At 37.6% G+C, this 22,105-nt stretch overlaps 2 protein-coding genes and 1 long non-coding RNA gene across 4 annotated transcripts in view; 1 reads left to right on the forward strand and 2 right to left on the reverse strand.

The window, feature by feature from the left end:
* CLTC (clathrin heavy chain) overlaps positions 1 to 8,993 on the reverse strand; it is a 63,367-nt gene extending 54,374 nt beyond the window's left edge. For both annotated transcript variants that reach the window (XM_081272974.1, XM_081272973.1), the window contains exon 1: positions 8,646 to 8,993. In XM_081272974.1, coding sequence (XP_081129100.1) covers positions 8,646 to 8,687 — 42 coding nt within the window. In that variant the 5' untranslated portion in view covers positions 8,688 to 8,993. The remainder of the gene's footprint in view (positions 1 to 8,645) is intronic.
* LOC308635743 overlaps positions 1 to 22,105 on the forward strand; it is a 573,614-nt gene that overhangs the window by 119,115 nt on the left and 432,394 nt on the right. The window lies entirely within an intron of this gene.
* Positions 17,044 to 22,105, reverse strand: part of DHX40 (DEAH-box helicase 40) — a 43,254-nt gene continuing 38,192 nt past the window's right edge. The window contains exons 16-18 of the mRNA XM_081272083.1: positions 19,913 to 19,982; positions 19,422 to 19,650; positions 17,044 to 18,396 (exon numbers count right to left, since the gene is read on the reverse strand). Coding sequence (XP_081128209.1) covers positions 18,257 to 18,396; positions 19,422 to 19,650; positions 19,913 to 19,982 — 439 coding nt within the window. The 3' untranslated portion in view covers positions 17,044 to 18,256. The remainder of the gene's footprint in view (positions 18,397 to 19,421; positions 19,651 to 19,912; positions 19,983 to 22,105) is intronic.

Consider the following 22,105-nt stretch of genomic DNA (forward strand, 5'->3'; position numbering starts at 1 on the left):
GCCTTGCACATGTGAGACCCTGGGTTTGATCCTCAGCACCACATTGAAAAAAATAATAACCAAAATAAAAAGATTACAGGCCTGTAATCCCAGAAATTTGGAGGCAGAAGTATAACTAAAAAATATTAAAAAAAAAAAAAGAAGAATGGACGATTGGGTGTTCATGCTGTGTGTGAGATGTGCCTCCCTCTAAACCTTGTTACAATGTCAGTACATTACACAGGTGATGTGAAAAAATAAAGACAGTTCAATATGGCTAAATCTAGAATAATACAGAGTGCAGGAAGACATATGCAAAGTCAGCTGTTTGCTAAGCTAAGCATACATGAACTGTCTTTGGTTTTACTTCCGTGGTTTCCTCAGATGAGCAGCTGATCAGAAATAAATGAAAGCAACTATTAACCAGCTCCTATTTTTTCATTTGTTATGATTCCCAGTTTCAAGAGACAAGTGTCACCAAAAACTGCAATTACTTGGGACCCCCAGTGTACTCCAGGAATGTTCTAGATGCAGAAAATGAGAAAGAGGAAAGAATCTGGTGTAACTCCAAGAATATGACTTCAATAACTGGATAGACTTTAATTTTGGTTTCTCCTTTAGCATGGAATCTATGTTCATGGAGTGGATAAAAGAAGACTCCCCAAGGGCTGGGGTTGTGGCTCAGTGGTAGAGTGCTCACCTAGCATGCTTAAGGCACTGTGTTCAATCCTCAGCACCACATAAATGCAGAATAAAGATATTGTGTCCAATTAAAACTAAAAGATAAATATTAAAAAAAAGAAGACTCCCTTAAGATGGAGGGGATGAACCAATACTTAAGTTTTTGTATGAACTAAGTATTATGCTATAAACACAAACCTATACTAATAACACAACTACCAAGAAGTACTATTTTAATAAATGAAAAAGTTGAAACAAGCTAAAAACTTGACATAATAAAGTCCAGTTTAAACATCTGACACATTTTCCAGAACTGCACACTGCACAGATTTTTTAAATGTGATGAAATGTGGTTTTAATGAACTTGCTTCCTATTCTTTCAGAAACCATCTTTAAAATCTCCTTTATTCAGACTTTAAAGACAAGTCTTTATTTACCTAGTTATTCAAAAGAGGAAGTACTAATATTATTGGAAGTCTGCCTCCAAGCACAACCATCCAACTTTGCAACCATTTCCCCCTCTAGCACCACGGTACTCAAACTGGGCAAGCATATTCTACTTTCACTGTCTTCCACAGAGTTCTATTCCAAGTTTTACATTAGTATAAACATAAAAACATGAATTGTAAAAGAGAAAGCAAATTTCCTACTTTCCCAAGTGGCTTCAAATGAAACACGTTGATTCTTCTCATTAAAGTCTGTAAAAAAGTTCTAGAAGTTCAGCCTTACGAGAGTAATATAGATAATCCTGGTTACAAATTAACCTGATCTTAATCATTCTGCACAATTTTTCCCTGGGAACTTGGATAAAACCCTTTAAAGATACTGTCTATATAATTGTTCAAGGCATACAACAAAGTCAATTGTTGATTCACTGTCTCCTAGTTTTCTCATAATATAAAAAATACTGCCCTAAAAACAAACTACTAATAGCATATGTATATCAAGGAATATTATGGAATAGATACAAACAATTATGGTATATTTTGCACTTCAAACTACACAGATCATACCAAAAAAGGCATCTATGCCAAATTAAAAGAACAATTAAAGCCTAACACCCACTAACTTTTAAGGTACTTGTTATGAACTTTAGATTCCCCATTATAAAATAAGGTGAACCATACCTACCCAAGAGGGGTTCTCTTACTAATTAAATTGGAAATGAACACAAAATGCTTATATTTTATTTTTAGCAGCATGGTAGGTACTCAAAAAGATATAATGGTAAATGTACTCTGATTTTAAAGATTTCAGGATAATTAAGATTTGGTGGTCATTCCCTTGAAAGTAGGATAAAATATCTTAAATCATGTCTACCACAACATAAGAGAGTCACAAAATCCACATCTGACAGATGGGTTTTGAATAATGCATTCAGATTCAAGTTTCCCGCCATCCCAAAGCTACAATGGGTTGGGGGATAGTGGATGACATCTAGACCTATGCACTCTGCACTGGCTCATGAGACAAGTTGATCTTATGTAGTTTTAGCCCAGTATATATATGAATTTAGAAAAACAGCCTCATTCTAGCATATAGGGCTAAAACAAAGTTATGAATTTATTTCCCATCTAAGTGAGAATATTCACTTAAAACTCTACCACCTTAAAAGAACATTTACATAACTATACTAATTAAAAATGTACCAAAGGGCCAGGTACAGTGGCACATGCCTGTAATCCCAGCAACTCAGAAAAGTAAGGCAGGAGGATCACAAGTTCAAGGCTAGCCTCTGCAAATTAGCAAGATCCAGTCTCAAAATATAGTAAAATAAAATAAGGGCTAGTAATGTTGCTCAGTAGTAAACTGCCTCTGGGTTTAATTCCCAGCACCCAAACAAAACAAAGTACCAAAGGCACACAATGAGAGCTCATGGAATATAATAGAAGACTAAAATTTTGTTTGGGGGAGTATAATTTCAGAGTGCCATCAATTTATTTAAACATTAATATTTGTATTAAATCTTGTATGATATCAAATGTTCAAATACATAAAGATCCACAATCAGACATCAATGCAAGCATGAAGTAAGGTGCAGACAGACTCTGATTTACCACTTTAACCCTAGAGTCTAATCCAGGTCCACAAACAAAATACTGTCAACTGATTGAGATGCTTAAATGAAATGTATTGGGCAAAAGTTATACAGCTAAAAATTAATGTTCCTAAAGTACTACACCAAGTACTTTCACATTTATGATCTCATATCCTCATGTTAACTTTGTGAGGTAACATGCCTATTTTACAGAGAAAAAGAAACAAAAAGTCCTAATCTGTGTTGTCTCATATGTAGTCACAGATACTGAGCACCTAAAATGCAGCTACTATGACTGATTTTTAAGTTAATTAAAATCAAATAATTAACAGAAATTGATTAATTTGTTGGAAAACTTAAATGTTTGGAATAACCTAGGCATATAAATCTGCTTTTTCAACTGTAAATTTAATAAGCTCTTAACACAAACTATTTCAAATAAAAACAGGGTTTGAATTGAGATGTTCTCTAAGTGTAATAAAATCAGATTTTGGAATTTAGCATAAAGAAATGTAAAACAGGGCTGGGATTGTGGCTCAGTGGTAGAGTGCTCGCCTCACATATGCAGGACCTGGATTCGATCCTCAGCACCACATAAAAAAAATAAATAAGTGAAGTAAAGATGATGTGTCCAACTACAACTAAAAAAATAAATATTAAAAAAAAAAAGAAATGTAAAACAGCCCTGGTACAGTGGTGCAAGCCTGCAATCCCACCTGGGGTGGTGTGTGTGTGTGTGTGTGTGTGTAAAGATCACAAGTTCCAAGCCAGCCTCAGCAATTTAGCAAGGTCCTAAGCAACTTGGTGAAACCCTGTCTCAAAATACAAAATCAAAAGGACTCAGGATGTGGCTCATACCTGGGATCAATTCTTGGTACCAAAAGAAAAAGAAAAATGTAAAACAGCCCATTAGTAAATTTTGTACTGATTACATATTGAAATGATATTTTGGTATAATGAATTAAATAAAATATTAATCTCACCTGCATTTTACTTTTTAATGTGACCACTAGAATATTTAAAATGACAAATGAGGCTCTCATTATTTTTCTATTAGCACTGGTCTCAACAACCCCCTGTCCTGTCCTGTCCACTGTATCACATCATTTACCACATTTTAAAAAGCAGAAAGAGTCCTGTCTCTAGGCCAAAGCCCTAAAGAAAAACAGCATACTAGGATACAGTCTCTTAAAAACAATCATTTCATTTCTTTGAAGTATTTTGTATTAGAAGTCCCATGTACAAATCCCATTCTGATATCATGGTCCCTGGACATTACTTGGAGTCTCACTTTCTTCAATTGTTAAGAAAGGTGTCTGGACCCAGTGTGGTGGCGCAAACCTGTAATCCCAGTGGCTTGGGAGGCTGAGGCAGGAAGATCGAAAGTTCAAAGCCAGCCTCAGCAACTTAGGGAGGCACTTTAACAACTCCATGAGACCCTGTCTCTAAATAAAATATTTAAAAAGGGGTGGGAATGTAGCTTGGTGGTTAAATGTCCCTGAGTTCAATCCCCAGTTAAAAAAAAAAAAAAAGTTCAACTTTATTGTAATAAAAGAAAGGTGTCTGGGGGGAACTGATTGAAGATCTGAAAGTACCCAGACATCCAGCAGGCTACTGCTCTGGGCTGGGGCTGTAACTCAGTGGTACAGTGCTTGCCTAGCATGTGTGGGGCCTTAGGTTCAATCCTCAGCATCATATAAAAATAAATAAAAGTATTGTGAAGGGGGAAAAAAAAAAGGACAATGAAGAAGTCCACGACTCTCCCATTCACTAGAAATCACTTCCCAAAAGAGACAGAATTTGACTAATACTTGGATGATGAATGTTTTAATTTTAGCTAAAAAAATGTTCTACATATATAAACATGGGTAGCCAGTTCTACAAAACACATCATTATGGCCTACATCAATTGTGCAATTCAATGTTGGCTGTCAATACACACACGAGTATTAAAATTTAAATGAAGAAATAAAAGCAAAAATTGAGTTTCTCAGTAACACTAGACACATTTCAAGTGCACAATATCCCTTTGTAACTAATAGACACTTCCATCACTTAAAGAAAGTTCTACTGGACAATAATGATCAGAAGTTTCAAAGAACCTCATCACTAACACAGATAAAAATACATCTGTTTAGCTAATTCAAATAGGTATTGTATACTGTTGGACATAAGAATTTATAAATAATTTTACAAAGAAGCTGAGGACTAAATATAAATGGAAGCTCTGAAAACCAAGGTATAAATTCCAACTATGGTCAGAAATAATTATTCCAAGAGCAAAGTATCAAGCTTCCTAAAATCAAATTCACTACACACTAAAGTGGAAAAAGACTGTGGTCCTATAGCACACACAGTTCCTGAATTATATCCTAATCAGAGTGAAAGTACTTTCACTAAAGTCAGCCATACCCCGTTAAGCTGAGTGAACTGACCATTAAAAAAATTACGAAAAATGTATCTTAAGTTTGGAAGCTATTCCCAGGGTGGACTGCAGCATAATTCCAGATGGTATGCCTCTTCCAGACAGTCCAGCTAAGCATGTCACACGCCCCAGTAATACTTAACATTGCTTTCCCTTTGCAAGCTAAATTAATCTTAGCAAGAATCGTTACCATTTAACCCAACAACACATTTCATGCCTGAACTTATGCATCAAAAGGAAAAGTAGAGGGGCTGGGGTTGTAGCTCAGTGGCAGAGCACTTGCTTAGCATGTCACTGGGTCTGATCCTTAGCACCACATAAAAATAAGGCATTCTGTCCATCTACAACTACAAAACACTTTTTAAAAAAAAAAAAAAAAAAAAAAGGAAGAGTGAGATTTGTAAATGAAAACTCAAGAGAGCCTAGGAACTACAGAGTTTGTCAACCGGCAATAAAGACACTGACTACACCAAGAATTGAGAATTGCAGACAATATTTTATATGTAGCCAAGATTCGTTCAGAATCTGCAACTCCAGCAATATCTTGCCCAAATACGCAATTATTTGTTGACTGCTATCAGCCTAAAATCCATTAATGAAAAAAAATTCCTTCATAACTTAAATAACATTCATAAAATGTAGTTTCAGGCCTTGGTGATAGATTCTTCAGCTGGATAATGTAGGTAGAGAGCATAAAAATAAATTCATTTACAGATTGCTTTTTGAAGTTCCACAAGCTAAATCTACACTCAAGTTCCTCATTTCTTATTTCCAGGTAGTTGTTGTTTTGGTACCAGGGATTGAACTCATTGGCACTTGACCACTGAGCCACATCCCCATTCCTATTTTGTATTTTATTGAAAACAGGATCTCCCCAAGTTGCTTAGTGCCTCCCTTTTGCTGAGGCCGACTTGGAACTTGTGATCCTCCTGCCTCAGCCTCCAGAGCTGCTGAGATTGTACCACCACGCCATGTGCCATGTGCCACCACGCCAGGCTTTATTTCCAGTTTTTATCCTAAGTGTTTCAGAACATTTTCTGCTACTTAGCAAACTGACTCAGAGGTCAAAGACCTAAAATGCCAATTAACATAATCCTTATTAATTTCTAAAAAGGGAGGAGATGAAAATGTGAAGTCAGAAGATGCATTATTCTAGAAGAAGCTGATGATTTGGGGGTGTCTGTGCAATTAATCACTATCTACTGGAACACACAGTCATACTAGCTAAGCTTAATAATGACCTAGCATTCCAAAAAATGGATGTCACAATTCAAATGTATGTTCAAAGCTGCTTTATACTTATGAATCTTCAGATTATTTGATAGCAAATAGCTTTGCTCAAAGACCTGCAGAAACCTCAATTAAAAAACCAGGCCTATGTTAAATCTGTCTTTATTTAGTGAGAAGGCTGAATACCAATCTTTGGGACTATTTAACCATTCTCTTCTCTCCTCTTTAATAGAAACGAAAAACTATGCCAAGTGTAGTAGCTACTAGGGAGGCCAAGGCAAGCTAGAGGCCAGCCTGGGCAACTTAACCAGACTGCTCAAAATGAATAATAAAAAGGGAGGGGGTTGTAGCTCAGTGACAGAGTACCCCTGGGTTCCAGCCCCAGCATTGAAAGGAAAAAAAAAGGAAAAAGCAGCTCAACTTTTTTTTTTTAATGGTTTACATATATTAATCTGCAGAAATATACTTCAGATGCACTTCAGTCTGAGGCCAAACCTGTGTTTTTCCTTCATATCCAGGAAATGTTACCTTCATAATCCCTAATCCCCCATTCATTTATCACCCCATTTTAACAGAGGTAACCACAATTAAACCTGAATTTAGCACAAAAAATAACTTCTCCATATTCACTCACTCCTTTAACATTTTTTAAATTCTTGCAAAACATTTTTTTTGTTTTGCTTTGTTTTTTGAGATGGGGATCTCCCTATGTTGCCCATGCTGATCTGGAACTCCTGGGCTCAAGTAATCCTCCAGTTTCAGCTTCCTCCAAATGCTAGGACTAAACCCACTAGCTATCCAACACCAGCTTTGTTTTCCTTGCCAAGGTCAGATGAGTTATTTGAAAACTAGAGATAACTGAAAAAAGTTGCATTTAATTCATTATATAAGTGAAGATATATTTTTTACATTTCAAGTCTTAAAGGAAAATAACTTCTTGCTAGTGCAAGCAAATGTGGCAATATCTGTAAAGAACTAAGTTTATTCACTCACAGACTGAATATTAAACCTTTTAATTAGCAAGAATCCTTTATGAATGTTATACCAATGGGGAAAAGTAAATAAAAATGGCTCCAATGATAAGAGTGCCTAATAAGTTAATATTCGTGTCATGTCAAACATGAAATTAGTCCTTCAAATGACTGAACCCAACACCAGGCCGACTTAAGGGGATATTTGGGGTGGGGGGTGGGAGCAAATTAATGTGAATAAATTACGCCAGCCAAAGTACAAATCAGGATTAAACCAGAAAAATCACACGTTCAGCAGAGGCTTAATTCAGTGAAGCTCTGGAATGGTCACCTGTCTAGGTCGTTCTTTGGCATGTTGTCTCCAGGATAAAACGCCTTGGGGAAGAACTCTAGAACCTACTAAAAAGAAGCCAGTTACAGATCAACTAACCCTGCAAGACTGCAAGCAGGTGTGCTCTATCCCCAGGGCTCCGTTCAATTTCACTCAGCCCTGAGAGAAGTATTCAATACCACAATCCCACAACTACCTGCTAGACTCCAGAAGGCCCCAAGATAACTTCCGAATAACTCTTCCTACCTTCTAGAATCAAGGAGGGGTTAAGAGGTACACCACCTCCAAAGAAATCAAGAAAGAAAAAAAAAATGCGAGTTCCCTTAGGGACCTTGACCCCACGCACTCAAGAGATTGACACCGCCCGGAGAAATGCGTTCCCCCATTTTATCCTCTTTCAGTTCCTTCCGTGACCTTCTGCTGCTACTGTCTCAGGAAAGGCAAAAGACAAGTCAAAGCCATCCCCCCCCCCACCCCCGGGAAGGTGCCTTTCTCAATTGTGGAAGGAGGAAGAAAAAAGGCTGCTCCTCCCCAACCCACCCGCCACACAACTCCAGAGCGCAGACACGAAGGGGTAAAGGGAAGAAAAGAGCAATGGAAGGTGACAGCCCTGCACTGGCCCAGAGTGTGATGAGAATTCTTGCTCCGGGAGAAACGCAGTAGAGTCCCCTGCTTTTACCCCCCAACTCAAATGAATGAACCGAGTAAATTAGGGAGGGGGAAGTTAGTCTGCGCAGTTCTTGGCATCCAGGAAACAAGACAGAGGCCCTGGAACCCAGGCCTGCCCTCGGCGCCCTCTGCACCCCGATTCGTCATTTCCAACCAAGGCCCACATCATTAACCCTTTACGCTTTCAAAGATAGTGCCCCTTCCTCCATCTACGCCAAACCAACCCCCCCCCATCTGATCCTGCTCGGGCTCAGACTTCAGCTTCCTCCTTTCTTCCTACCGACCCCACCACACCCCTCACCAGCCTAGTCCCAACCGCACCTGAAGATGCTCCTGAAAACGAATTGGCAGAATCTGGGCCATGGCGCTGTCGGGGGGTATGGTCTCCTCCTGCCACTGGGGCTGCGGGGCAGTAGCTGCCCGGGCTCTCCGAGGGAGAGGAGGAGAGGGGGAAGGGGGAGGCTGGGCTCAGCAGGATACTCTCCGGGGACGCAGGAAACTGGCAGGCAGACGAAAGAGCTTGGGTCGGGGGCGGAGGCTCCAGGGGCCGGGAGAGCCGCAATGGCGGAACCGGGCGCAGCGCAGACTCCGGAAACGGCTGAGCCCTGCGGAAGGATCCCGCGACTGAACTCCGCCCAGCCACCTCACCCCCTCCGACTTATGTACCCCTCCACGGAGCGCCGCCTCGCTGTCAGGCGCAGGAATTCGGGGCGCACTGCGCCGAAAGCCTCCCTTGCCGATGCGACAAGAGGGAGCAAGAGGAACTGGAGGGACTACTTTTTTGGAATCATCACTTTCCCCAGTCTGCTGTTTTTCCCTCCCCCCACTTTTTTTGCATTTTGCCACATCATGCGACTCGGGGCGACCGACGTCATTTCCGTAGGCGCTTTAGGTCCCACCCACGCACTTCCAGGTGCACGTGATGCTGGCAGTGACGGGTTGGTTGACTGCTGCCAGAATGGAGAGCGAGTGCTAGGGAAATGCTGCGTCTTCTGGGGGTGAGGTGGTTGTTCGGCCTCCTTAAGGCATGGCGGGTGCTGTTTCCTTGTCCTGCAGCCCCTGCATATTTCGACTGAGTCCCTGATGAAGAGGACGTGGCGTGGGCAGATGGGCCCTGCCTCCCGCCCTCTCGGTGACTCAGGGAAACGGCCTCGCCGCAGAGCGCTCCCCTGGCAGCTGGTGCAGCACTCCTCCCCCGCCTAGTTTCATGCAGTGGGTGGTTTCTTACATCCCAGGGAGGGGGAATGAAATGGGGTTTAAAATCCTCTCTGCCCTTACACACGCCCTTCTGACGGTTGGAGAACCTGCGTTCTCTTCGGTGTTACTTAGATAATTAGCTCTAAGGACAGTGAAGGCCATCGGTGAGCTATCTCAAGCTGGCCTTAGCGTTTCTGCGGACATTTTGGTGGGCTAGTATCAGACTAGTTTATTAGTGATCAGCTTGGCGTTTAAGAATTTTTATTCATCATAAAATTGTCATAAAATAACGCGGAAGGATTGCACCAAAAATGTAGCAGTAGATTTTTTAGCTACACCAAGTTGAAACTCACAGATTTATATAATTAGGTTAAAGATGACTGAAATGTCTTCCTGAAGGAAAGGGATTATTAACTGTGAATTTCCATGGGACCACCTCAACACTGTCCATAGGTTAGCAGTGTGGAATTTAAGCACCTCAAAGCCGGAGCATCATCGTATTTCCAACAGCATTAAGGTATCTACAGCATTACTTAATAATCTTCCCAATTCTTTCTTGATAAAATATAAACTGTAATAACATTTCATAATAATACCAATAAAGGACAAAATAATTTAATTCCGTGCCTTCATCTTGATTAGATTTTTTTTCTTCTCCAGAAAAGCCCTTGAGGAAAAAAACTCAAGTCCACAAGAATTTTTTTTCAGTTAAAGAACGTAAAACCCTATTGGATATTCAATAATTTTGTGTGTTAAGCAGTTTTTCTTAAGGAGTTTGCTTAGTCATTTTTGTTGCTTTTAGTATTTTTCCCCAAACACTGTCTCTCATATTGAGGATCTGAGAACAATCTGGCAGGTAAGAAGGCAGTCAGAGAATGTTCTACAAAGAAAAGCCTTGCCACCATATTGTAGGAGTGAAGTTATGCTTGCAAAATTTCATGTTGCTTTGTCAAGCCAAACACTTGAAGATGTCCTGTGTTACAACATTTGGAAGGACCTTTCTGATATCAGTCTAATAATAGCTGCTTTATATTAAAATACAAAGGGAGTTATTGTTTATTGGAGTAATACAGTACCTTAAATTAAATTTTCAATATCAGAATCTAAGATACAAGAGCTATATCAAGAATGGGCCCAAAATTATTAAGTGTGTTGCTTTTTCATACAGGCTGGAAGTACATTTAGAATCCCCAAAGCAATTGATTTTAACTTAGATATTTGGTGTGAAATGTCTGACCAAAAAGTGCCCCAAGTTTCTGTTAAAATGCCTGCTGTGTCATCACACATTAAAAATCTAATGAATGCATTGTTTTCAGAAATTCAGGAAGAAAAAAAGATTGTGATATTCCAAATCATTTTAAAACACTGTACCCTTAAAAGTCTATTAATGCAACATTTTTCAAGAGGAAAAAAATAAGGTTCAGATGATTTTAAAAATCCCACAATAAAGATCTGTAGCTTGAGGGGGGGTAATAAAAGATGCTTTTTATGGATATATGCTGTCCTTGCTAACAGTGTAGAGGCAGGAGAAAGGCTGTAAAATCTCTGATTTAGATACCCCAAAGGATGAAGCACTGTTAAAATTTGTTTCCTTGGCTATATGTGAATGGCATTGTTATCAGACACTACCTTAAGTTAAAAGACAGAATTTTCTGACAACTTAATAAACCACAAAACAAATCCTGCTACCCAGAAACTTTTTTCTAACAGACTGCTGCAATCACATTGGCTTTCAGTTTTAGAAAGTGTCTTAGTAAGGTAGCCATATTAATAAGATAAATTGGTCAGGTTTTTTTCAATTTTAAGCTTTTTTTTTTTCCCACAATGTTCATCAACAGTAGGTCCTTGCAGTGAGTTGCAGCAAGTTTCATTAGCAAAAACTGTATTGCTTGGTCTGTTATTTCCAGGAGTACCAGTTTCTCAAAATCTATAAAGGACACCTATATTGTGCCACTAATTTTGTATTTTATGCCAGGAACTATTATGTGTGTTTGTGTGTGTATATAAATCCTCAACAGAATGACTCTTCACACCTCAAGAAAATCCTATTATAGGACTTCTCTTTAGCTGTTCATATTAAATAAGCCCTGGCACCAAGGTCCCCCTTCTCTTAAACTGCATGCATGTGGATAATCCCAGCTACTCCAAAGACTGAGGAGGAGGATCACAAGTTCCCAGCCCAAGCACTTTAGTGAGACACTGTCAAAAAAAAAAAAAAAAAAAAAAAAAAGATGAAGGAGTGGGTTGGGGATGCAGCTCAGTTGTAGAATGCTTCTGGGTTCAATCCCCAGTACCACGCGCACACACACGCGCCACACACACAAAACTTGAGCTAGCTGCATTGCAAAAATCACAAAGGCATCTCTCTTGGATATTCAAAATCAAATACTGAAAGCAGAACATCAAAACTAATGTTTTATACCAAATATTTGCAATTGCAATTACAAGTCAAGCCATGAGAAATATACTTAAGATAACTGGTTTTGCCATTTAAACAGCAGCTCTGAATCATCTCAGCACCCACTAAGGCTACTGATAGGAATCCCAGCAGGATTAGAGTAGGTCTTTATCTTTTCAAGCAAGATAAAGAGCAGCAAGCCTATCATAAACCAGTAAAAAAAATGAGTATTGCTTAGGTCTTGGTCAACATAGTGTCCACTGTTATTTTGGCTCTGTACAAAACAGATTATAGGCAACCTCCCAACAAAGTATGGAAAAAAATGAAAGAATCATTTAGAAAGCAAGGGAATAAACCTTAATGGCCTTTCTGTTTTAATATGAGATTTTACTTTTTTTGTTGTTACCAGGGATTGAACCCAGGAGCCCGTTTTATTTATTTGAGTTAGACTATCACTATGTTGCTGAGGTTGGCCTTGAATTTGCAATCTTCCTGTCTCAGCCTCCCAAATGAGGAATACAGGCTTTCGCCACTAAACCCAGCTGTTCCAACCAAAAAAGCCAAAATTAGCCTGTGGGAATCCAAACTGGAAATTGGTCACATTATATAGGCTCCTCCCATATTTTCTAAAAGTTAAATTACATCCCAGGAGAGGAATGAAACAGCTCAAGACATTACCTTAAAAAGCCATCTAAGGAAAGTTGGTTTAAATATAGTAAGACCCTGTATCAAAACAGAAAGGGTTGGGGATGTAGGTTAGTGGTAAAGCACCCCTGAATTCAATTCCCAGTATCCCAAACAAACAAATATAATCATCACAGAGCAATATGGACAGAAAAACCCAGAAGCATTTTAACCCTGCTGACCAGTAAGAAGTCAGATGCCAAGTTGCAACATCGCTTTCCCATCCCAAAACAAAAGTCACGGGAAGCTGGAAAGATTAATAGAGCAAAAAGGCAATGAGGTTAAGAGTGTGAAAATGATTGTTATCCCCCACCCCCATTTCTCAATATGTACTTTTTAATCTTTTTTTTTTTTATCTCCAATTAAAAGCAAAGCATGACCCATAAACAAGTCTCCTCACACTCTGGGAATGTTGTGTCAACAGCAAAGCACATACTTTATTAATGGTAATAAATTTTTCCTTGGAATGGCTAGACTGACATTGGGTAAATAAGGTTTTGGCTAAATCAAAAATAAAAGCTTGAAGGAATTATAATCTAATTTGCACCTTTGACAAATATTTTTCAGTAGTACAATACAAAAATAAATACTTGGCATTATGTTATTTTTATAAAGGCTTTGAGAAAACAGATTGATAAAGGGAAAAGCAATTCTGAATTTTAAAGGCTTCATGTTCGTCACAATGAACAGTTTTTGTATAATACACCTAACAAACCTAGCCCAATCTGAATATGTACCAAACTTAATACACATTAGAAATTATTTTTTAAAATACCCTCACCATGTCATGACTGATAAAAGTAGATTAAGCAAAAAAATAACCAAAAACCTGGTTATTTCCAGGTACAATGCCACATGTCTGTAATCCAAGGTACTGGGTGGCTGAGGCAGGAAGATTTAAAAGTTTGAGACCAGTCTCAGCAACATAGTAAGACCCTGTCTCAAAATTAAAAAATAAAAAATGAGCTGAGGATGTGGCTCAGTGGTAAAGCGCCCCGGTTTCAGTCCCTGGTACCAAAAAAAAAAAAAAAAAAAAAATTCTTGACATGTAAAAATTGTATGAAATCTGAATTTAATTTTCTTTAATAAAAATGTTATTGGAACAAAGTGATTTTCTTTCATTTATGCATTGTCTATGGTTGCTCTCCTACTACAATAACTGGGAAGTTACAATAGATATTGTACAGCTTGAAAATCTAAAGTATTTACTATCTGGCTTTATCAAATATTAGCCAGATAATTTTATTATTTCCCATGAAGAGTTTTAACATATGAAAAAGTGTTAAATATCTAAATAAGAAAATTAAGATAACAATAAGGCACTGTTTTTTGTCTTATTGGAATATGAGGGAACTCAAGGGTACAGTGCATTTATAACACTTCATAAAAATGTGAACTGGTTCATCTATTCTGCAGGAGTTTAGGAATAGGTGTCAGGAGCCTCAAAAATTATTTTCCCTGCTGTACAGAACATTATCACAATTTACTCAACCATTCCCAATTGATACCTATATATTTTAGCCATGTGGACACATTATGTCTATTATAATATTTTACTATTAAAAACAATGGTATGCTTAGCATTTTAATGAATTCTATATTTAACATTTTTATGAATGCTATATTTAATAACAACAGTTGATTATAGCCAGACATGCCTGTAATCCCAGTGGCTTGGGAGGAAAAGGCAGAAGGATCATAAATTTGAAGCCAGCCTCGGCAATTTAGCAAGGCCCTAAGCAACTTTTTTGTTTTTGTTTTTGGTACCGGGGGTTGAACTCAGGGGCACTGGGCCACTAAGCCATATTCCCAGCCCTATTTTGTATTTTATTTAGAGACAGGGTCTCACTTGAGTTGCTTAGTGCCTTGCTTTTGCTGAGGCTGGTTTTGAACTTGAGATCTTCCTACCTAAGCCTCCCGCCACTGGGATTAGAGGTGTATGCCATCAAGCCCAGCCCTAGGCAACTTTGTAGTTCAGTGGTAAAGCATTTCTGGGTTCAATCCCAGTACCCCCACCCACCAAAAAACAAAAACAGTTGATGCTAAACCTCTAAGAATCAAATTTTATGAGGAAAAGTATGTATAAGTCCATAAAGAAGCTTAAAATCTACACTTTCTTACTGGGTCACAGGTTGTCACATCTTTAACTTTGTTAAATATTACTGACGTGTTCTATGAAATAATGGCAATTTATTCTCCTATACCAATACTTTTCAGGAATATTAACTGTTGACAATCTGATGGTAATGAATGGCATCTCACTGTTCATCTGTATTTTCCTAATTATTAATAGGGTTCATTATTTTTTATGTACTGCCCAGTTGTATTTCCTTTTTGATGAAATAACATGTCCTTTGTCTGCTTTTCTTTTTTTAAAAAAATATTGTTTAGTTGTAGATGGACACAATACCTTTATTTTATTTTTATGTGGTGCTAAGGATTGAACACAGTGCCTCATATGTGCTAGGTCAGCACTCTACCATTGAGCTACAACCCAAGTCCCATGTCTGCTTTTCTATTATAACATTTTTCATTTTGATTCAGTCATTTGAAAGTGAATTCACATTCTTTTAAGAACAAACTCCTCCAAAACCACCACCTTTTCTCAAGGCTCTTTCCACCTTTTTGCCTTAATAAGATCAAGCATTCCTTTGATACTACTCCTCTTAGAGCATTCTCAATGAAAATGGGAATTGCCACAATTAATTTAAAACACTGAGTGCAGTGGTGCATGCCACCCAGCAACCTGGGAGGCTGAGACAGGAGGATTCCAAGTTTGAGGCAAGCATCAGCAACTTAGTGAGACCCTGTTTCAAAATAAAAAATAAGGGATGGGATGTAGTGGCTCAGTGGGGAAGCACCCCTGCGTTTGATCCCCAGTACCCAAAACAAACTAAAACAAACAAAAAACTGTAATGATGTAATTTCCCTCTAACAAATCTATATATCCCACAGAATAGTTCAAAAAGGTTGGCTTGACCTCAACTGACATTTTTAGCCTACTACCCCTTCTATGTACCAAATAAACTGGACTGTTTGCCAGCCCTCTTAAATACCTCCCAATCTTTCCAATTTATTCTTCATCCATTCTGCTCCTAGCATCCATCTGTTTACTGGAGATTCATCCTTTAAAGAATGTTCTTCCTTACAATACACTACCAACAAATAAATATAGAATTTTTGAAATAAACACCAACTGGCAACCATAACAATAAAATTGATTCAAGCAATTGACGATAAATCCTCATATTTTATGAGGATATTTTACATATTTGAAAGTATCTCCCTATCAAATTCTTATGAATTGTAAGAGTAACTAGATTGAAGGGGAAAAAAAAACCTAACCAATAATCAAAGTTAAAATCATGCCTATAATCCCAACAATTCAGAGACTAAGGAAAAAGGATCACAAGTTTGGGGCCAGTCTCAGCAACTTAGAAAGACCCTGTCTCAAAATAAAAAATAAAAGGGCTAGGGGTGTAGCTTAGTGTTAGAGTACCCCTGGGTTTGATCCCCAGTGACCTCCCAAAAAAACCTAATTATCACTGATAATGGGCAAATACCACATAACTTCAGATGTTATACCCAGAAAAGACACCATATCGCTTATGAAGTTTTCCATTCAAATACATCTAACCACAAGGAAACACTAAAGAATCTCAAATTGAAGACTTCCTATAAAATAACTAGCCCATATTATGGTGGGGGGGGTGATTAGTGCTGTAAAGGAGAAAGGAAGATCCTTGAATGAAGAGAAGATTTACTAGAGAAGATATTATTGGGACAACTGATGAAATTTGAATACAGACTATATATTTAGAATGTGTGCTTAATAAATACTGAGTTAAAAGAACTCTCTTTTTAAGAATACATGCATACTTCTATCCCATTTAAGGAAACACACTGACAGCACATACCTAAAAAGACAAACTGACAGGACTAAACAATTAATGTGCAGAGACAGTGTCCAGGGCACTATAGATAAAAGTGAACAAATTAACAATGCTGAAATGTTCAGAAAAACAATCACCACTCACCTTCAAGGAAAGGCACAGGGATTCGGGTCCTCATGTGATTTTTTTTTTTAATTGTTAATGGTCACAATAACTTTATTTATTTTTATGTGGTGCAAAGGCTCGAACCCAGTGCCTCACATGTGCTAGGCAAGCACTCTACTACTGATCTACAACCCCAGCCCCCTCATGTGATTTTTTTCAAGAAAGGTTTTAAGGGCTGGGAATATACTCCCTGATGGCCTAGCATGCACAAAACCCTGGGTTCAATTCCCAATACCAAAAAAAAAAAAAAAAAAACCAGCAAAAATCTTCTAGTTTCTAGTGCTGGACATAAAGCTGTTTAGATGCCAAAGGGAAAACCTAGAAAAGAGTAGTTAGATACACCTAAAAGAAATTCAGACTCTTGGTTTTTACACAAAAATATCTAAAAACACACATTTACCATCTTTTAAGTTTTAATGACACTAAAAGCTTTATTTAACAAACATTCAGTGACTACTATGTGTAAAGCACTATGCTAGGTGTCATGAAAGATACAAAGGTGAAAAAGACACAGTTCCTGCCCACAAGGAGCGTATAATCTAGTGAGGAGACAGACAAATACACAAATAACTAGAATACAAGGCAGTAAACAAGAGTAGGCAAGTGCTGAGTGTGGCCTGAGTGTAATACTAACTTAGCCTCAAGGTTCCAATTTGAAACACTGGTGAAATAGTGTTGGCTGCTTTGAAATCCCATTTCAAGATCAACATAATAGATGTTTAAATGGTCCTACCCAAGCAGCTGGAAGCAAGAGAGTAGGCTGTGTGAAGGAGTTGCTTGAAAGCACTACCAGACCTACATACATGGTGCTGATACAAGTATGTAGGTACAGCTAAAAAAGAACTTTTATATATATGTGTGTATGTATATATATATATATGTATATATATATACATATATATATATATATATACATATATCATCTGTCCTTTGGTTAATGGCTATAGCTACTGTTTTAAACAATATATTTTTATATAAAAAGGAATTTGTATAATCCCAGAAAAATCAATTTAAGGATTAATATTAATTCAAGAAAGAATCCTGACATAGGCAATTTTATTTACTATTTGATTCTTTTCTCTAAATATCTATAAAGCTCTGTAGCAATTAAACAGACATCTAAGTATTGCTGAGTAAAAACCTCTTATGTTCAGCCTTCTGAAGGAAATGGTCACATACCTGATATAACACTATTCTAATAGCAACAAGAAGGCCTTAAAGAGATTTAAGGAAAATAATTTTTAATGCTTCAATGCAAATGGAATACACGCTGATTAAATACAACTCAATGTTCTTTGAAAATATCTCAATAACAGCGTTTGATACCAGTTAAGGCCAGCAAAACTGAAGTGAGGAAAATATTACATGTATTGTCTTTCACTGGTTTCTTGTATCAATGCCTATGACCATGCAATCCAATCCAATCTTTCAAAATTCCATTTGTTGGTATCAGTGAGCTTTGATTTGCTTTTAGCTCATAGGCTAATAACAGATGCTGACCACTTCCTCTTCATAGTGCTGTCTGAAATAACTGGTAAAGTAGAAGCACATTTCCTGGCTGCTTTTCCTAGTTCCTGAATTGGAGGGTTCACTGCTTAGCCTGTTTCCTTCAGTGTGTCACTGTGGTCCTGTGTCCTCTGCTGCTTTCTCTCAAGGAAACGAGCTCGTGCATCTGATATGGATTTGTCATCATTTCTTCTTTGCATTTTCTTTAGGATTTCTTTTGATATTCCATCTGAAAATATTACAAATTAATCCAATAAAAATTTAGTTTTGAGATTCAACACTAGTGGTATTAAGATAAAGAGATGCTCTCATTTTTCAATGTTAAGAAAAGGTAAAAAGAGAAAATTATATTTCGCCCCATCAAAAGAAATAATGTGGGTTGGGAATGTAGCTCAGTGGCAGAGTGCTTGCCTAGCATGCACAAAGTCCAGTACCACAGAAACAAAACAAAAAACCCAAAGAAACTATGTAGTCTGTGGTTAATAACTAAGAACACATGGCCAGGAATGTAGCTCAGTGGCATAGTGTACACTTAGCATAACAGTGCAATCAAATACCTAGTGGATAACATTTCTGAAGACTCTCCTATAGTTTGTAGTACAAAACTTTTCACTGTTGTATTTTCCAGTTATGTTACATAAGAATATACAGTATGATCCATCAAAAAGTTTTAACGAGGGCTGGAGATGTGGCTCAAGCGGTAGCACACTCGCCTGGCATGCGTGCAGCCTGAGTTCGATCCTCAGCACCACATACAAACAAAGATGTTATGTCCACCGAAAACTAAAATAAATAAATAAATATTTAAAAAAAAAAAGTTTTAATGAGCCACGACCTCACACATGAGGCTGAGGTTGGAGGATCACAAGTTCAAAGCTGCCTCAGCAACTTAGCCAGTCCCAGTCTCAAAAAAAAAAAAAAAAAGAAAGAAAGAAAGAAAGAAAAGAAAAAGGGGTGGGGATGTGGTTCAGTGGTTAAGTACCCTGGGTTCAACGCCTGATACCAAAAAAAAAAAAAAAAAAAAAATTTTCATTGTGTATGTCAGCTAATAATTAAACTTTCTGTCCTAATTCAGTACCACAATTATTTATGCCTCTGATCTAGGTACCTAGCATTTCAGAAAAGGCCCCTTGGAAAGAGGGAGGTTCTGAGGTTAATAATTCACAAAATTTTATAAACAAAATGAAAATACTAAAGCACTACTGGAAAATAGCATGGCACAGTAGCTAAGAGGAGAACGAATGATTCACTCACCCTTCAGCTGCTTTACATTTTCCTTATTTGTCCACCTCCTTCTTGCATCTTCCCTCACTTCCCGACGAGCCACACTGCTCAAATCATGTGCGTTAAATTCATGCAACTTGGGTAACAAGTCTCTCACCCATTCATAACGGATAGGACACACAATTCTTGCGTAGACTTTGGTGGTAACTAATACCTCATGAAAAATGATCCATTCAAGTTTGGTTTCCTGTTCATGAAGCTACACAAAAGAATTCATTTAAGGATGAAAACTATAACCTGTCTTATTCTACATTAGACCAACTAAATAATAGCTCAAATTTTTCTGAATTAATTCCTATCTTCTTCAAACAGGAGGCGGGAGGCAACTAATACCCTTACAAGTTTATGTAACATAGACACATGTAAATTTAACCTCAAAATGAAAAGTAAATGACATTTGTATATTACTTATTCCTACATCTTTATTAATGCCTTCCCTTTATTAAAAATAAGGTACTTACTGCTGAGGAAGGATGAATGTGAACTGGGCTTCCACGCCCATCCATTGTGCAAAAAGTTCTCCCTACAGATCTATAAATAGAAAAACCAAATGATAAAGACCAGAACAGTAGAACAATGAAGTAAAAAAATGAACAATTTATAGTATGTCCTACTATAAAGAGCACAATAAGTAGAAGCTTACCTTTTTTTTTTTGAAGAAAATCACTTTATACCAAGAAATATCACAATAGTTGGTTTAAGAAAGCCACACACACACTTGCCCATACCTAAATTTTTACTCTCTCAGTGACTACTATATAGTATGAACACCATCTTCTATTGCTGAAACAATAAAGCTATTAATAATAAGTTTAACTGAAGTTTTCCACTTAATACTTTCACTACTAATTATATCTTTATGCTAAAATAACTTGGTAAGAGAGCTGATACTCCATTTCTTTTTTTTTTAATATTTATTTATTCTTTTTTAGTTTTCGGCGGACACAACATCTTTGTATGTGGTGCTGAGGATCGAACCCGGGCCGCACGCATGCCAGGCGAGCGCGCTACCGCTTGAGCCACATCCCCAGCCCTGATACTCCATTTCTTAAATTTGAATTTCTTTTAAATTTTTTTAAATTTTAATTTCTTAATTAGACTAATCCATTTGCAAGTCTGTCAGCACCTCACTAAAACTCTCAGAGCTTAACGTCACATCACCCTGTTTCTGCACACACTACTACAAAAATTGTTCCTAATCTCATAGGAATAAAGGCCAAACAGTTGCTGATTCTGTGCCGGCTGGGCTCCCAGAGGCTCCTGGTAAGTGATGTCAAACCTGAAGGTTCAGCATGACATCCTCCACTGCCCCAATGAAGGCATGACCCAACATCTGCCCAAAAGTAGAGCCTATACCATACCAGCTGTATTGGATGCCATCTGGGTTATCAGCAAACTTAGCTGCAGGGATGCAGCATCAGGCAAGTTAGCTGCAGATGTAGGACCACTACTGGCAGCTGAGTTGCTGGTGCTGGCTTGACAGCTCTTGTTTGAGGTGCCATGGCTGGCTAGAGAGGCCATGCAGGAAGGTGCAGCTTTGGCTTCCATATGGCATCACAAGTATGCAGCAGCCAGGCACCTAAAACTTAAGAAACTCTGCCCAGAGGTTTAAATTTATTCAACTGACACTATAAGATCTCTACCAATTCATTTCAAATTCATGATACAAGATAAACAGTCATTTTAATTAAGAATAAGCATTTCAGGTCAACAATTAGTAATATTAATGACAATGTTGTATTTGTGATTAAGAGTTCCTAAAATGTTTTCATAGCAAACTCTCAAAACAACCTATCAATTTTGAGAGCCATGCACTTTATTCAAAGCCCAAAACTGAGACCCAAATAAATTAGCTAGCCGTCTCAAGATCTCAGAGCTAATACATGGTGAAACTAAGTCCTACATATGTATTCTGTCTTGAATACAGTACTTTTTATTTTTTTATTATATTACATCTGTGCTCAAAGGGTTGACTTTTTCACTAAAGTATGATAATTAGAAAAATCTCATGTATCATTTTTTCTAATATATATACTTCACTTTAAATTCTTATCCTTGTTTATACTTTTCTACATAAACGTCACTCTAAAAACTTGTCTTTTTTTTTTTTTTTTTTTTTGGTACTAAACCACTGAGCTACTTCCCCAGCCCTATTTTGAATTTTATTTAGAGACAGGGTCTCACTGAATTGCTTAGTGCCTCGATTTTACTGAGGCTGGCTTTGAACTCTTAATCCTTCTGTCTCAGCCTCCCCAGATGCTAGTATTACAGGCGTGCACCACTGCACTTGGCTAAAATCCTTGTCAAAATAATAGCCCTAGTCTAACTTGCAATTGAATTTCTGCAGTATTTTACATATATTCCTCTTATAGTCCAGATCAGACTGACTGCCTTATAATTATTCACTTACCTATCTGTATCCTCTATTAGACTTAAGTATCATCAAGAATGACTGGGGCTGGAGTTGTGGCTCAGTGGTAGAACACTTGCCTAGCACTTGTGAGGCACCGAATTTGATCTTCAGCACCACATAAAAATAAATAAATAAAATAAAAGTATTGTGTCCATCTCCAACTTAAAAAAAAAAAAAAAATATATATATATATATATATATTAAAAAAAGGAAAAAGAAAAGAATGATGCCAGGGCTCATA

This window comes from Spermophilus citellus (assembly GCF_964194105.1).
Source record: "Spermophilus citellus genome assembly, chromosome: 17".
NCBI lineage: Eukaryota > Metazoa > Chordata > Mammalia > Rodentia > Sciuridae > Spermophilus > Spermophilus citellus.